Consider the following 17,146-nt stretch of genomic DNA (forward strand, 5'->3'; position numbering starts at 1 on the left):
TGGGTCTATATGGTTCTGTGTCGATTATCGTAGGGTGAATGATGTGTCACAGTTTGATGCGTACCCAATGTACCTTCACCTCTGTGAAGGTGCAATAAACCATGAGGTGCACTGTGATAACATCCTACATGCCTACAGCTGGTGACAGGAGTGATTTTGCTATTACTAAAGTGTTATGGTTACAATATGTGATCAATACATAGAGATTTTCCACTACATCTTGGAGGTTCCCACTTCCCTTGTTATCCTCCTGTGTCTTTATGTCAACGTCTCCCTCGGTTCGGTGTCTTGATCTTCCTCATGGTTGTGTGTTTCTCCAAGTGCTTCCCTGTGTGTTTTATTCTTATAATTTCCGAGTCTAGTTTTCTATTGTTTTGCCATTCAGCAAAAAAGCTGGTTTTTTAAGTTACTTTTGCCTCCGTGAGTCTGCATTTGGATCCTTTCCTGAGTGCTGCACAGCCATTTCACGACACATCATTGTTACAGTGTAACCTCATTCTATCCATCTAGCCATCAATTTTCTTCCAGTTATCTGGGGCGCTTCCCAGAGGCAGCAGCCTAAGCACAGAAGGCCAGACCTTCCTCACCCTAGTCACCTCCTTGAGCTTGTCTGGGGGTACACAAAATCTTCCCAGGCCAGCCAAAAGATGTAGCCTCAACGTGTCCTTGGTCTGCCCCGGCATCTCCTCCCAGTGGTACATCTCGGAATACCTCACCCAGAAGGAGCCCAGTAGCTATCCTTGTCAGATTCTCCTGGATGATCGAACTCCTCACCCTACTTCTAAGGGAGAGACCAGCCACCCTTCTGAGAAAGCTCGTTTTCATAGCTTGTATCTGCAATTTCACATTTCTGTCACTTATCATAAATCTCATCTCTCCTCTCCTTCTTTTTAGTGGAATGACAATACCCAGAAAGCCCTTTTCAACCCTCCAAAATCTGTTTGTATCAGTGTCTGTCCGGAGTTCAACCCCACCACCTGGCCGGGGCCTCTCCGTGTTTGCATGGGTTGTCTCCGGGTACTCCGGCTTTCTCCCAAAGACATGCAGGTTAATTGGTCATTCTGCCCAGAGGTGTGAATGTGGGTGTGACTCCGAGTGTGAATGGTTGTTTATCTATATATAGGGATAAGCAGACGAGAATGGATGGATTAATGGATCTCTCAGTAAACTATAAATCAATAACTATTAAAGAACAATGATCAATGACAAATGATCAGGCGATTCACACAGAATTGGTGAATGGCTGCAATCAGAGAGTTGTACCCTTAGGCTTCCTCAATAGTGCCGACCCTTGTTTGTGAAATGGGTGGAATGAAGATAGTTCCAAGAGCAAATACACTCGGTTGGTGCTAATAGTTATCCTGTAATCTTTTGAAGTGAATGAAGTGAGATGTAACATCATACAAAATCATTGTTTCATCTGCCTCCATAAGGACATCTCTTACCTTCTAAACAAAATCTGTAGTGTTCTGGATGTGGTGTTCAGAGCTGCCTGCTAATGGGTTGAGGATCGAAGCCAGAAACTTTGAGATGTTATAGGTGACCGAGTGGATCATACAGACAATTGATCTTGAAGGTGCACCCTGTTTATGTATCTTTGGTAAACTATACAGACTTGGTGAACCTTCCCCCGGTGGTGTGAGGTCGGGTCAAGAGCATTGTCTTGTTCTGTCTCAGACAATCTATCACCCTCTTTCTGTAACCACTACCTCTCACCCATGCTGAGGTTTAATGCTGGAGGCCATTTACGTGAAAAGGGAAAGACCATCTCTAAATAGAGGAGGGGGTCTAAGTCACATCTTTCACCAGCTTACAGCGCTGTGGCTGTGCTAAGATTGCAACCCCAACTCTCTGTAAATGGTACTAATGGCCACTGGTCAATGGTCATGACAATTTGCATATGGTAAATGTCCTGTATTTGTATAGCGCTTTACTTAGTCCCTAAGGACCCCAAAGCGCTTTACACTACATTCAGTCATTCACCCATTCACACACACACTGGCAATGGCAAGCTACATTGTAGCCTCAGCTGCCCTGGGGCGCACTGACAGAGGCATATAACTGGAACAAGAAACTGACCTCACTAGTTTCAGTGAATATGCAGATTTATTATTTTTAAGTTTGGGGAAACCAACCTCAGTCACTGGGACGAGTGATGAAACGTTTCTCCCACTAAAATGTTACGCAGGCTGAAGAGAATCAACTTTTTGGAAGACAAGTGATAATAGCTTTAATTTCTCCATCTACTGTAAATCAATGACATTTCAATATAATTTCCTGGTCAACTCAGGGGCTTTTCAATAGTGGACAGATGGGATGTACCACTTTGAGAGGGGTGTGCCATGAAACAGTCCAAATTGATCATAGCTTTAATTTCAGGTCAACTACAAATAGATCAATCAATTATAACAGGAGAACTTTGGATCAGTGTTATTCCATTGTCATCACTATTACTCTGTCATGGGTGTTTTAACATTGATTCAACATTTATTTAGCATTGACTGAGATAATTCAGATGAAAAATCAAATTGATGTCATCTTGCTATCTGGGACAGACAGATGCTGCTAGCATGAGAAAGACATTGCTTGCGACGTCAGTTGGTGCTGTGCTATGGTGCTATCCAGGGACAGAAAGAAAATGTCAAACTGTTGCTGAATTTTGGAAAGTGACTTGTGTCTAGGCTTAGGTTTTTGTATTGATGAGCAGACAATGGGAATTCCCCGCATCCTTAAAAGTAAGTAATGAACCTGTCCCAAATGCTCTGGACCCCAGACTGGGACAAAAGAGGTTTCTTCCACGAGGACCTGAAGCGCAAGTCAAGCCAAGACAAGGGACTGGCTTTGGGGCCACTGCGGTGTCTGCCGCAGCCCAGATTTGAACCCGATTTAACAACTCAGGACAGATTTGAAAATAGCTATGCAGACACAAGCTCCATCAAGCTGAATGGGATGAGAGGTTCTGCAAAGATTGGAATAAACTGTCAAAAAAAAAAAAAAAAACCCAAAAAAACAAATAGGTGAGGCAAGCTTGTAGCAGAATACTTAAATATAAAAAAACAAAAACAAAGATTGAGGCTGTAATTGCTGCCAAAGGTACTTCATAGTACTGAGCAAAGAGTGGGAGTACTTTCTTTTTAACAAATATGGATGAATTTGAAGCATACCTTTATTCTCTGCACTGTCACTTTGTGTGTAAAATTTTGAGATGAAAATTGAATAACCAATTTTGGAATAAGACTGTTACACAATGAAATGTGGAACAAGTGGAGTGCTGTGAATACTTTCCGGACGCACTGTATGAATCAACAGTGGTACTGAATCTTTGTCCCCTTTTGTGTGTGGTACAGTGTAAACATTGGTATTGGATATATACAACACATAAAAGACCTTAAAGGTCTGTAAACATGGGGATTTCTTTAATGATAAAACAGACAAACAAAAAATATTCCAATTCAAATCAGAAGAAATCACTTTAATGAAAGTCATTTTATACAATTTAAAAAAAAACAAACAAACACACACAGCCATGGTAAACATATCCAACACAAGAACTCTAAGGAAAAAAATGTTTTCAGCAAACTCAGGATCCATTAACATGTGACCCTGTCTCCATATTTTTATCATCCTCTCCTTGATCCATGTTCATGATTTCCTCTTCAGAAGTGCCACCCATGTGCGCCTCCGTTTGTGCAGGGCCAACCTCTTCCTCTTCTTCCTCCTCCTCTTCTACCACAACTGAACCTAATTTTATACATGAATATATCCATTCATACATATAAATCACCAAATACCATGACGTTATACCAATCAAACTTCATGAATCTTTTGTTAATAGACATTTTAAACAACATTTGTCTTTAGTTTGTTTCTTTAAAACAAACTATTAAAAAGTGTGTTAACAAATCTATAAAACACAAAAGATGGCTATACTTTTTAGACATAATGCTACTTAGCAGAATTAATTTTGGGGTCTGGTGTTTTTCCATTATACAGCGCCTGTGTGAGTGGCTTCCAATACCACTGCCCCAGTGCACATTTCCCCACCATTTTCTCAAGAATTGAATTCTTATAAGTTTTAGTTCGTACTGACCTTGTTTGAGATCACGACCAGGAATCTGACCGGCCTGGAGCATCCCTTTTAATCTCTCTACCTCTGCCAATGATGAAGCATTAGCAATGGCATTCTGAAATACAAGCAAAGATGGAACACTTAGCTACTATACTCTGAACACATTCTGTTATCACTAGCCCTGAATGCTCTTCACCAAATTTATTTTAGTACATCATTTGTTTTGATTATTTTATAAACCCATAGTAGCGTCCCCAGCTACTATAGGACAAGAAGCAGCAGGTAAATGTGATTTCTTGCTGGTATACAGACACGGTCTTCTCCCTTTTTGCTGGAAGTGAGGAATAAACTTTCCAGCATGTCTCCTGTCTGCAGAGAAGCAGTTCTGCTCTTCTGTCTGAGCCACCAAACATTAAGCAGTAAGCATTATAGCAGGTAGAAAGCCCTCCACAAATCAAGTGCAACATACCCGGCAAAAATGCTGGTTAACACATGCAATTAACTCGAGTGATAGTGGCTCAGAGAAACATGAAGCTAGGCAGCTGAAAACGAAATCTCTATTATATAAATACACCCCTCCCCTCCCAAAAAAAAAAAGAGTCATGCATGCCTGCATAACCTCTAAGATCTCATTGACATACTGTGTCCATCGCTCCATGCACATTTTAAGGTTCAGCTTAGAAACCTTAACAAAAACAAAACATTGCTATGTTTTCATTTCCCTTCTATTAGTGAATTGTTACAGTGCAAATAATGCAGCATTTACATTACTAGTCAGGCTGCAACAACAAATCGGTGACAAAAAGAGCCCAGCAGCGGCTTGACTTCCTGAGATGACTGATGAGGTGCGCCTCCCCCTTAACACCTACAGAGGCACCTGTAGCGTCCTAACCAGCTGCATCAGTCTGGTATGGAAACTGCCACACGTCTGAACACAGAGCAGAGGATTGTGCGGAGCGCTTGAGTGCTCCTCAACACCATGCTGCCCTCCTCCATACACGTCTTGGACTACATGACACTCTCCTCTAACTTCCAGTACTTCTGTATTGCACCATTCCACTCTGTATATGCACTATTGTATTATTATTCATTATTAATGAGAACAGGACAGCATCCTTTCTTCTCTGGCCCCATATGAGGAATTGATGATCACTACTTTAGGAGTAAAAGTGGACCCTTCTCTAAAGTTTGATTCTCATGTGAACACAGTGGTAAAATCCTGCTTCTTTACAATTGAGGCGACTGTAAAAACTGAACCTTGATGGCTTCCACATCAGCTTGAGAGGGCCCCATCCTCTTCTCCAGCTGTACTGCCACTCCAGGAGTAAATCTGAAAGGGACACACTACATTGAGACCTTTTCCACTTGTAGGGATGTTTCAATATAGAACAAAGATGTTCACTCTTTAACACACAGCAATAGTGTGCATTCCTTATTTCTATGCAGTACAAAATCTGTTTTTTCAGCTAGGATCCAGTGATGGTGAGGAAGTGCTGTCAAGATACTTCATCTTACGTTTTTGTTCGCCTGCCAATATCCTTTGCAAGTTGAGCACCCAGTTTGCCTTTGAACATTTTCTCCGCTTCCTGCCGTTCCTGCAGCAATATCAAACAATGAAAGTCAAAACCTTATTTACCCAACATATTTACAAACTATTACTACTTTAGTGAATAAGAAGGTTTTAAAATACCTCTAATAATTTACAAGTTAATTATGGTAGAAGATGAGCATTATGAAAAAGTTACATGATAAAGTGTGGACTTAGTTATTCTGAAATTTAAAAGGAAAAAAAAAAAAAAAGCACTCAACGGGAGAGACTGAACCGTCACTGCCAGGTCATCCATCACAAATGTTCTGATTCGTCTAAAAATCTTATGCTCAAAAGTTTGGACACAGAATGATTGTTGTGAAATTTTAGCTTTATATATCAAATACTTTAAAGTACATTTTAAAAAGAGAGTTGGTGATTTTTGTACATATTTAACAGAAAATTTATATTGTGCTTGGAAGAATATATAAACTAGTATGTAACTGAAGCTCACACAAACTGAACACTCTCAAACTTATAATGACTCTTAAAAATACACAGAGGCTGCTTTGTAATTATCTGGAGGTGCCACATTCCCTTACTATATTTGAATATAGAACGGTAACGTTATGCACCAAACTCGCTCAAGCATGTCTTTATATTGTACAGTAATATTAGAACAGGAAGATGCCATGTCCACACTGTTTCCACAAAGTTGGGAGCATCAAGTTGTCCAAAATGTCTTGGTATACTGAAGGGTTACGATTTCTTTTCCCTGGACTAATGGGCTGTGCCCACCTCAGGAAAAACAACCCCACACCATAATGTTCAAACTTTACGCAGTGCAGTAAGTTTGAACATTCTCGTTGCAACCGCCAAACCCAAACAGAGAAGCATGATTTGTCTAAGAACATGTCTTTACTGCTCTAGAGTCCAGTGGTGGCGTGGTGAAGAGACACTTTGGTAAAGTAAGGCTTGGATGCAGCTGCTTAGCCATGCAAACCCATTCTGTGAAGCCCTCGACTGCACTGTTGTTGAGATACATAAAATTTGTAGCCACTGACTTTACAGAGAGTTGCCTACCTCCGTGCCCGATTGGTCTTTTGGATTGTTTTTATTTGTGGCCGAGTTGCTGTTCTTCCCAATCACTTCCACGTTATTATACCACTAACAGCTGACTCTGAAACATTTAGTATGGAGGAAATTTCACAATCAAACTTTTTGCACAGGAGCCATCCTATCATCAGTCTACACTCTGGAATTCACCAAGCTCCTGAGAACGACCAATTCGTCATGTCATCCTTGTTGTGAAAATCAGCTACAAGAACCCCTCCCTCCTAAGCCTCCTTTCCACCAGTACCAACTCGGCTCATCTTGCCCCAACTCGAGTCAGTTTTGGCCATTTTCAATTACAACTTAGTAACACTTCATGTGGGTGGGGTCATTTTAGCAAAGCATTGTGTTGTGATTTTTGTGAAGGAATCACTTTCATGACTCATGGAGAGATGCCATTGACTGGACAATCGGTAGCATGCAATCTGTTCAAATGTAGTGATGAGAATAACGGTGTTACAAGTAACGGCGTTACTTTTTTCAGTAACGAGTAAACTAATTACTATTTCTATCGTTACAACGCCGTTACCGTTAACAAGAAAATGCAGTGCGGTCGCGTTACTATTCTTCAACAAACAGACGGTTGAAGCCCTCTTCAGCTTACAGCATCTTATATCAGTTACACGGAAGTAGCTGTAAGTAATCTGGGCGCTACAGCTTTAAGCAGCTGCACGCTCCCGCGGACGACAATCACTTTCTGCCCGACGATCACTTTTTGGCAAAACACCTGGAGCTCAGGGGGCAAAACAATCGCATGAGTGCTGCTGTTTGGCTGAGGAAGAATAAAGTAGTCGTGGTAAGCCTATCACATGACCACTTCAAGATGACAAAGCAACAAGGTGATATATACCCGTCTTTGTGTTGATAGGCCACGCAAAACTAGAGTCATGATAAACAATACATGTTTTTTTTCCTGAATACTTTCGTCCCTTTTACTGTCTAAGGACAGCGCAGCGAGCACTCTCTGCTTATGAACAAAAAATAAATAAATAAAATCCAAACGAACAAACAAAAAACAGCCCTTTCATGTTGGTGGGGAAATGCACCACGTCTACCAATTAAAAATGATATGGCAACATGACATCTGGTTGTTTAGGAAGAGGGGGACGTTTCAGGAGAGAAGGCGAGAGCGCGCACGCGTTTGGAGTGTGTAGTTAGTGTGTAGAGTTGTGGATAGTTTTGTGTCAGAACAATGAGGTGACTGCTGTCTGCAGGTATCAGGCTGTGATCTTCTCCTTTATAGTGGACAGAAATTTTTTGAGTGGCACAAATAATTTGTGTGGCATCTTACTGAATGCAGAACAGCTGATTGTTACGTAAATAGTTTGAAATGGTTATTAAAAAAAAAAAAAAAAAAGGTAAATGGTAAATGGCTGCAAATAACTTTGTTGTTTGCAAAACTTCTGCGTATGATCTTAAAATTGACAATTTATATTTGCATTTAAAGTTATGAAATATGGTTCATTAAACATGTTTGTGGTTGTTACAGTAAAACATAACTTTTTCTACTCTGATTTTATGTTTTCTGTCTGATTTTAGATCAATTGTGTTAATACAGTACATCAAAATGAAAACATAACTGTAAATTCAGACACGTGAGGTTGTGCTGAAAAGAATGAGACCAAACAAGGCAAAGGAAACAGTTTTTAAAGGTGAAATGTGGAGGAAACATCAGAAGTATTGAAAAATGGTCAATTATACCCTGGACCCCAGACCGTTAAACTTTTTTTTTTTTTTTTTTTTTTTTTTTAAACTAACGCAATAGTTACTTTTCAAGTAATTAATTACTTTTAGAATCTTGCAACTCAGTTACTTTTTTGAAGAAGTAACAAAGTAACTTGCCCAACACTGTTCATATCACATTTTCGCATCAGCTCAGGTCAGAACCCCAGAGCAGGGAGTAAAGGAGGTACCTGCAGAAACCCATTGTAAAGTCCATAACGTTATTCTAATTTCTTTCTTATATAAACTGCAGGCATGGCGTTAGTCGTGGCTGCAAACACTGTACAGTTCCATTGAGGACACTATTGCACAATAATTATGTTTAAATGAGATTTTTAACTTGTCATGACTTACCTTGAGCTTTACCTTCTGAAAGTCTAGTACTCTGATCTGTGGGATTTTGTTGATGACATAGAGCCTGTAATGCTTCTTGTTTGTCACTGGATTTCTCAACAAGCTGGAATGTCAGGAATTGTTGAAACACATATGAAAGACTTGTGGTGAAGAACACCGTTCAATAATCAGAATGTGTTTGTTTATTCAGACCTGAGAAGGGTCAATGTCTTCACTGAGGCCAGTGGGTCCAGATCACCCTGCAGGAGAAGAACAATGTTAAAATGAGAGGCTAAGCTTCCAAAGAGATTAACGGGACATTTCCATCTGTAAAGTTAATTTGTGCAGCTAAATATACTAAAATAATACATTAAAATAAAAATGCAATTCAAATAAACATTCAATTATTTAGCTCATCTTACTCAGTTTTTTGTTTGATGACGATGGCAGAAATGTATATAGTTAAATCCGTTTATTTGTGTGCAATTCATCTAAATGATTCTCTTATTAGTCAAAGACAGGAATTCTGAGAGGGCAGTAAAGAAAGCAAAGAACCCCCGGTCCCATTGTTCCTGAGGTGCACTCACCAGCTCCTGAATGTTGTTGCTTGTGAGGATCAGCTCTGTGAGACTGGGCAGAGATTGCTCCAAGTTCTCACCTATCCGACTGCAAGGAACATGTCATAAGGTTACCAGCACACCAATGTTAGCAAAGGCAGCTTTTGTGTATGAAAGTTAAATACCAAAGACTTTCCACACTTCTTACAGCTTCAGCAGATAGAACAGAGTTGAGAGAATGGCACACTGCATTTATACACCATTTTTAAACTTTGGATTTGGTATATTCACACAGGCACATATAGTCACATGTCTGTATATATCTTCAGCCCTTGGTACTTCTCGATCATCTTGTGTTCCTTCTTCCTGATGTTGCCAGGCAACCAAACACCTTTGGTTGAGTTTCCCTGGAGACTCAGATGTTCCAGTATACCATCCCAGCCACTTGCTTGTGCCTGTCAGTATATACTGCCCCAGCTTGCATTTTGCATCCGGCTACTGTCTGCTGGACAGCCTCTGGGGCACCTTTGCCTACTCTACAACTTGGATCCTATCTCTGCTGTGGTCCTCTCCTGCCTCTGTGGATCTGGTGCTTTGGGACTGTTCATGTGCTATGATGATCAGAGCCTCTGTGCTGTCCTTCAAGCCAGCCTTTTTTGTGGCCACTGGTAGCCACTTCCTCTGTCAGTGGTACATCCTATGCAGGAGCCAGGTTGTTCATGACGTTTCCTCCTTGTGTTCCTCATCTGTCTTCAGCTTAGGGCTGGGCGATATTGCCTAAAATCCATATCACGGTATAATTTAAAGCATGTGCGGTAACGATATATTCTTTTCTTCTGTATAACGTATTTTACACACTATAAGGCTCACTTAGAATCCTTTAATTTTCTCAAAAATCGACACTGTGCCTTATGTATGAATTCCGGTTGTGCTTACTGACCTCGAACCAATTTTATGTGGTACACCGCGCTAAAAAAAAAAAAAAAACTCTGTCAAAAATGTTTTAATATGACTTTGCTAAGCTACGAAGCCGCACCGCTTGATGGATTGTTGGAGCATTACGGCTACCGAGGAGCCTCGGAGTGATACGTTCTGTGCTTCAACATAATATTACCGTACTGTGTGTGTATAAGGACCACAAATGGCTCCTGTTCAGAGACACGGTTACAAAGAGGATTTCAAACTCAAGGCTGTCAGTCACGCAGTAGAACTTGGGAACAGAGGAGCTGCGAAATCTGTCTTTGTGCTCAGCGTCTGTTAGTTTACATTTTGACTGCACAATTGTGAGCTTTTTGTTATGCACAAAAAGAACATTTTATTTATAGAGCATTATTATAAAAAATGCTGATAATTTATAATAATAAGAATATCGAGATATGAATTTTGGGTCATATCGCCCAGTCCTAGTTAGGAACAAATGCAGTCGCATGGCAGGATGCTGTAAACGGACCAAACTTCAGTCAGGAGAACAACTGAGATAATCATTAATATACTGGAACAACATGGGAACAGAGCAGCTGCCAGAGAATTCGGCATTAATGAGTCAAGTGGAGGAAGCGCAGTTTTCACCTTTACCCATACTCAAAAAGTGCTTCGTCTCTTTGCTATGACTGTCGCCCGGCATAATTTGCAGCTGATTGTTTGGCTGACTGTTTGCAGCCGCTGCAATACTTTTGACTACTTTTTTCTATCCACAAAGATTCACACTCCAATAGGTTAGTCGCCATGGCCGAGTGCTATCCCAGGTATAAATAAAAATAAATAAATACATTTATTTATATAGCACCTTTCAAGACGGAATCACAAAGTGCTGCACATAAGATTACAAGTCATAAAAAGATTTAAAAAGAGAAAATAAAACAGGCAAAAAATTAACCAAAAGCAGTTTTAAAAAGGTGAGTTTTGAGTTGTTTTTTTTTTTTTTTTTTAAAAACAGCGACTGAGTCCACAGTTCTTAATGTTTGGTGGGGAGAGTCCACAGTCTCGGGGCCACAGTGGCAAAAGCTCTGTCACCCTGAGTCCTCCTCTTAGTATTTTTTAAAGCAAGTAAGCCCTGATCAGACGACCTCAAAGACCTGCTGGGGACATCAGGCTGTAGCAGATCAGAGATGTAGGCTGGTGCCAGTCCGTGCACAGCTCTGTAGGTCAAGACCAGGATCTTAAAATTGACCCTAAATTTAACAGGAAGCCAGTGTAACTGAGATAACAACGGTGTCACATGCGAGTACTTGCAGGATTTTGTCAAAAGCCTCGCTGCAGCGTTTTTGCGTATTTGGTTATGGTGTTCCACTTATGCCCTTGGATTACGTCAGGGGAATCTCTACACAGCCTGCACCCGAGGTCTTTCCTGACGTGGTGAATGCCTCAGTCAGTCTTATGCTTAGAGCATGTTCCTGTACTCCCATGATTAGTGCCTTCATACTGTGTTTCACCCCACCTTTGTCTAGCCACTAGTAGGATTTCCCAGTAGCAATGGTACATGACATGCAGGAGCCTGTCCTTCCTCGGGTTACACAAGGAGCTTTGTTGATTCGCCCTGGATAGTGGTTCTGACACTCAGGCTTCAGCCATCTTTCGGCTAGCATATTTTTGCAGAGTGCTGGATTTGAGATGGTAAGGAGTTTTCTTGTCTTTATGTCAATATCTCCTCCTTTGAGCACCTTATAATCCAACCAGGGTATCATCTACGTGTTTCACAGCCGACTCCTCAGAGTGTAATCACACCAACATCAATAAGAAGGAACACAAGAAGCTTGAGAAAAGAGGGTGAAGACAACAGTGGTCGCCACACACACACACACACACACACACACACACACACACACACACACACACACACACACACACACACACACACACACACACACACACACACACACACACACACACACACACACACACACACACACACACACACACACACACACACACACACACACCTCTAACTTACCAAATCCTGTTGTTGTTCATTAGCAAGGTTTTCAGTCTTTTGAGCAAAGGGAAGCCGTCCAGTTTTCTGACTTCATTATCAGAGAAATCTATAGTGTCAAACTGATCCAGAGTAGCTCCAAGATTTTCAAGCACTGGGATTTTATAACCTGGATGAAAACAAAAAAAGAAAATAATTAAAATACAGATAGCATCTTCCCTCTCTTTGGTACCATCTGACTACACATCTCTGTTCAAATTGACATTCTGAGATCATTGTTGTAGATCAGTGACCTGATGTCACTCTCACTCCTGGCATAAGGCTCGATGCTCTACCAGTAGCCGATCTTTTTCCCCTGTGGTGTTTCTGTCAGTTCCCTTCAGGACCTTACTCATGTTTTGAGCCTGCTCATCTTGCCTGCTATGATGCATGACAGGAGTTTCCATGCTAAAGGCACATTATTGGCCTGTAATTAGCCAATAACCTTCTCCAAAGGGTGCATCAGCTCTCTCTCAGCATAGTATGAGGAGTTCGGTCATTTGGGAGGGGCTTAAAGTAGAGCTGCTACATCAAAAGGAGCCATTGAGCCTGTTCCCTCCTGGGTAAGGTGTTCTGGCTGGGCATGTCCTACTGGGAGGAGGCCCCAGGGTAGATCCAGGACATGGTGGCTTTCTTGGCTGGCCTGGAAACGCCTCAGTGTTTTCCCTGGATAAGCTAGAGAGAGCGATTTGCAACAGAGAGGTCTGGGCTTCACTGCTTAGGCCCCGCGACCTGATTTCAGATAAGCAGATGGATGAATTATTTTATTTTAGATTTTAACTTTTATTAAAATGGTTGCCATGAATTGTAGAATAATGTGCATTACTCACAATGCACAAGACAAGGCACCACACCTTTCAGTCGCAATTTATTCGTTTTTTTGGATGTTAATTTGTCGTATTTTAATAATACAGGAACATCTCTTGAACTAACATGTTTTGTTTGTAATGTTATAATCGTTGCATTGAACTGAGGGTAACTTGTGTTTCTAAAACAAACTAGACAAAACATCAATGCCCTGTACTTTTCAAATAACTATTTGATTTTAATAGATCAGATTCATGGTTAAGTTGAAATTAAAGTACTTCAACTGCTGTTAAAAAGCATATGTAAAAAATAAATAAATAAAACAAGAAAACCTTGTGTGTAAACAAAACATCCTGATACTACTAAAATACAATACACAACTTTTTAACTCATTGTGAGATTATGCATATAATGCGATTAATAGCAGGAAGTCATCACGTCTCCTCACTAACACACACATAATGTGTGCAGATAACTATGTCAGCTCTGACAACAATCATCTACAATCATTTTGCATATCCAGTTATTTTACTGTGGGTTTTCTCTTTCTATGAATGCAAACATTGGCTTGCTATCAGAATGCAGCTTGGTAATGATGTAACCTGAATTAACAGATATTATTCAAATATAATCAGGAATGTTTTTAATAATTAATGTTTTTTGTCTGTTATGATGGGATTTGTAGTCCATACTAGCTGACCACAATTAGCCTTTTTGGTGAGAAAACACAAAAAGTTTATCTTCAGAGATATTTATGTTCAAACATATTCTCAGATTTCAATTCACCTAAAATGAAACAAAACTTACAGAAAGTCTTCATATATGGAAACAAAATGTAATCGCAATTATTACAAACGTTTTAAAACATACAATTTTCAGGTAAATCCGAGTTGGCTGAGCAGAAGATGTTAAGGGTTTTTATTTGCTCTAAGATTTCAGATGGAATGACTCAACGTACCCTTTTAATATGCAGCATATTATGGTGAAATCAGCCTTGCTGTGTCTAGACATACGCCAGCATTATCTTTGCAGCAGTTCGCATGAAACTGAACACTACCCGGTTACGTTTTTGAATCAGGCTCACGTTAAGGCCCGCGTAAAATGTGCGTAAGCTAATGAGCACAGGCCTTTCTGTGTATGCTGTAATAAGGACAGTTTCTCACCTCGTAAGTCCAACTCTCTGTCTCTCACGGGATTTGTATATTGAGCAGCCTGCTCAATAAGTTCCGCGGACAACTTCACCATCTCAGCGAACAAAAAGGAACCTTATCACGTCTCGAAACTCACAGCAAAACGTCCCAGAGCGTACACCGCTACACCAAGCAGCCCGGAACAAAAGCTTTAGGTCTTTCCTATCACGTGGCGACAACGTTTGCTTTGTTTTTTATAGCGCCTCCCGCGGAGGGAGGCTGGTGTTGCATGCACATTTCGGTTTTTGATCCTTCCACTTTGCTTAGGAGTGGTCCTAACTGAGGGCGTGACCCGGTAGATTATAATAAGAGCTGTTTGTTCGTTTGTTTTTAAGCGCTTTACTAACAGTGATGGATAGATGACGCCTGGTGGAGTGTGTGGCACAAGTGTGTCGACAATAGTTGATTACGCAAGTCCGTACTTGCCTTTAGTGTTCAGTGTTTTTACTGCCCCTCGTAATTTTACTGTGCATTTTTTTCAATTAACATTTGTATTTTTCAGCACAAATGACTGGCTAGAAAAAGATCATCAACGTGAAACAGTTGCAAAAGGTTGCAGAGAAGACTGCCTGCCTTTAGTATTCATGGCCATTGTAAACATCCAGAGATTTATATGATCTGTCTAATTAGCTAAATACAGTTAAACACTCATAGTTAGCCTACTACATGACTAAAACACTAAACGATAATAAATACATTACACATGTGTACACAACTCATGCTACCTATTGAATTTAAAAAAAACGGATCTGATGTTAGGATTCTTTTATTTTTATTTTAGTAGATGCCCAAAATGTACAGCTGGTATTTGCAAGAGAAAACACGTCATTTGGTCATTTCTGGAGCAGTGACATAACGTTTCTACAACATTTCTGTCAGCTCAAAAAACATCAACAAACACACAAACTGTTCCTGTTAGTGCTGTGTGATACTACAAATTTTGGTATCAGTCCGGTACAAAGTAAATTAAGGAAAGTATTGCCAATACCAATACTTTCCTTAATTTAGTGATACCGATTGTTTTAACCTATAAAGGGAGCTTGTGTAGGTCAGTGAAGAGAAAATCTCCGTCCCGGTTTCCCTCCAAGGCGTGAGCACCGATAAGCAGAGTTTTGTCCTTTCCTTATAAGATTCCTAATTATTCAAAGTAACGCTCAAGTATGCCGTTCAGCTGGGTTAGTTACAGCGCCGGGAGTAGCTTGGGAGAACAAGGAAACACAGACTGCTTCAGGTTGCCTTCCCAAACCAACTCAAAGGTTTATTCAGTACAAAACAGTTTATATAGAGGAAAAAAAGGTTCGTGTGTCAGCAGGTTCTCAGTTCAAACCGGTACAGACCAAATAAGGAAACGTCTTCCTGCCTTGTGAGCAAAGAAGTATCCTTTGTGTAGTTTATCTCTTCAGTTACAATTTATGATCATCCCAGCAAAATACACTCCTAGACATAGAATACAGAGTTCTTTCATTAGTGAATTCTGAAACAAACCACCTGGCTTTTTAACAAGCTCTTTTCTAAAAGATAAGGAAGGGAGGATGGGAATAAGGAAGTGGTCTCGTCTCTGTGGTATTTTCGACCTTGGGGTATCAGCCTGTGAGTCTTACACATCAATTCTTGGGTCAGAGAGAAAGAGAAAAACAACTAGTAAATGGGCCTTATTGAGTAACTCTTTTCTGTATAATATCACTACAAAACAATATCCTGTAAATGCTACCATGGTATCAAAATATCACAACAGTCAGAGCAGTGTGTCATGATTGATGAGCTAAATCAGCTTACATTTGCCAATTCTGAAGATATTTTAAAGAACACCAAACGGCAGTGTTGTGATTTTTACTATTCACAATAATTCGCTAACACAGTAAAATAATACCTTCCAGCTTTTCTTATAAATTGATACTGTGTTTTTTAGACACCTTTAATGTAAATTTGCATGTCTTTAAAAGACTTTGGGTCAGCTTCGGTTGTTTAAATGTGCTATAGAGTAGTTTGTGCTACATTTGTGCTAATTTGAGCTATATTTTTTCATTAAAAAATATTTTTAAAAATATACTAAAAATGTATTTAACACAGTTCAGTGGGATTCATACTGAAAACAGAGGATAGAAAAAAAGTATCAATCCAATTGCATTAGCATCAGTCTGATACTGATACCAGTGTTGGTATCGATACTGTCTATATGTGGATCAATCTGCCCACCTCTAGTTCCTGTGTAATTTGTTGCACAGTGTGTTGCTAGATAAAGGTCCAGCTGCTGTATTTCCAGGGAGAGGAAAGAATGAGAGCTAACTTCTGTCAGAGATGGAGAACGATTACGTACTTTGAGTAGTTACACTTCAAGGACTATACTATTTCACTTTTGAGTAAAGATACTAAATCAGTACCTTTACTGGAGTATGTTTTTAACAAAAATATCTCTTCTTCCGCTTAAGTGGAGAATGTCTGTACTTTTACTACCTCTGACGGAGTCAGGTGTTCTTCTCGGTTCTGGTGAGCTTTGTGCTCTCAGTCAAATTGGTGACCCTGTGGTAGACTTGCTTTTCAGGAGCCACTACGGACTAACCAGGAAATAAACACTGTAGATTTCAACATTGACATTTTGTGACATAATCTAAACACAGTTCGCCATTCTTATTACTCTTGACCAATAAAATATTTAAAACTTTCTCAAGTTTGCCTGGTAATATTCCCATCTATGAGGTAACTGCAGAAACAGCAATTAAATACAGGTCACTACATCGATGCTCACAAGACCGCAAGAATTAACTATCTGGAAAACCTTTTCCTCATTGTTATTCTAGAGATCTCCACTCCTATTGTTCATGATGATTTTAGAATTTATTTTATTCCATAACAAAGAAA

General features: G+C 40.0%; 1 protein-coding gene across 1 annotated transcript; it reads right to left on the reverse strand.

Annotated features, from left to right (window-relative positions):
• Positions 1 to 3,445: 3,445 nt before the first annotated feature.
• snrpa1 (small nuclear ribonucleoprotein polypeptide A') lies at positions 3,446 to 14,443 on the reverse strand. The gene is made up of 9 exons (XM_080884851.1): positions 14,261 to 14,443; positions 12,273 to 12,420; positions 9,353 to 9,431; positions 8,979 to 9,025; positions 8,787 to 8,889; positions 5,585 to 5,664; positions 5,327 to 5,399; positions 4,091 to 4,184; positions 3,446 to 3,741 (listed from the first exon to the last, which is right to left on the reverse strand). The coding sequence occupies exons 1-9, from the start codon at positions 14,340 to 14,342 to the stop codon at positions 3,581 to 3,583; spliced, it is 867 nt and encodes a 288-aa protein (XP_080740977.1). The 5' UTR covers positions 14,343 to 14,443; the 3' UTR covers positions 3,446 to 3,580.
• Positions 14,444 to 17,146: the final 2,703 nt, after the last annotated feature.

Source organism: Rhamphochromis sp. 'chilingali' (genome assembly GCF_963969265.1).
Source record: "Rhamphochromis sp. 'chilingali' genome assembly, chromosome: 6".
NCBI classification, from domain to species: Eukaryota; Metazoa; Chordata; class Actinopteri; order Cichliformes; family Cichlidae; genus Rhamphochromis; species Rhamphochromis sp. 'chilingali'.

What these genes read in the sequence shown, in the direction of transcription:
- snrpa1 (XM_080884851.1), bottom strand. Translation starts at nt 14,342, where the DNA reads ATGGTGAAGTTGTCCGCGGAACTTATTGAGCAGGCTGCTCAATATACA. An exon ending in CAGAGAGTTGGACTTACGAG is followed by an intron (nt 12,421 to 14,260) that starts GTGAGAAACTGT and finishes GTTTTCATCCAG; the next exon opens with GTTATAAAATCCCAGTGCTT. An exon ending in GCAACAACATTCAGGAGCTG is followed by an intron (nt 9,026 to 9,352) that starts GTGAGTGCACCT and finishes CTTCTCCTGCAG; the next exon opens with GGTGATCTGGACCCACTGGC.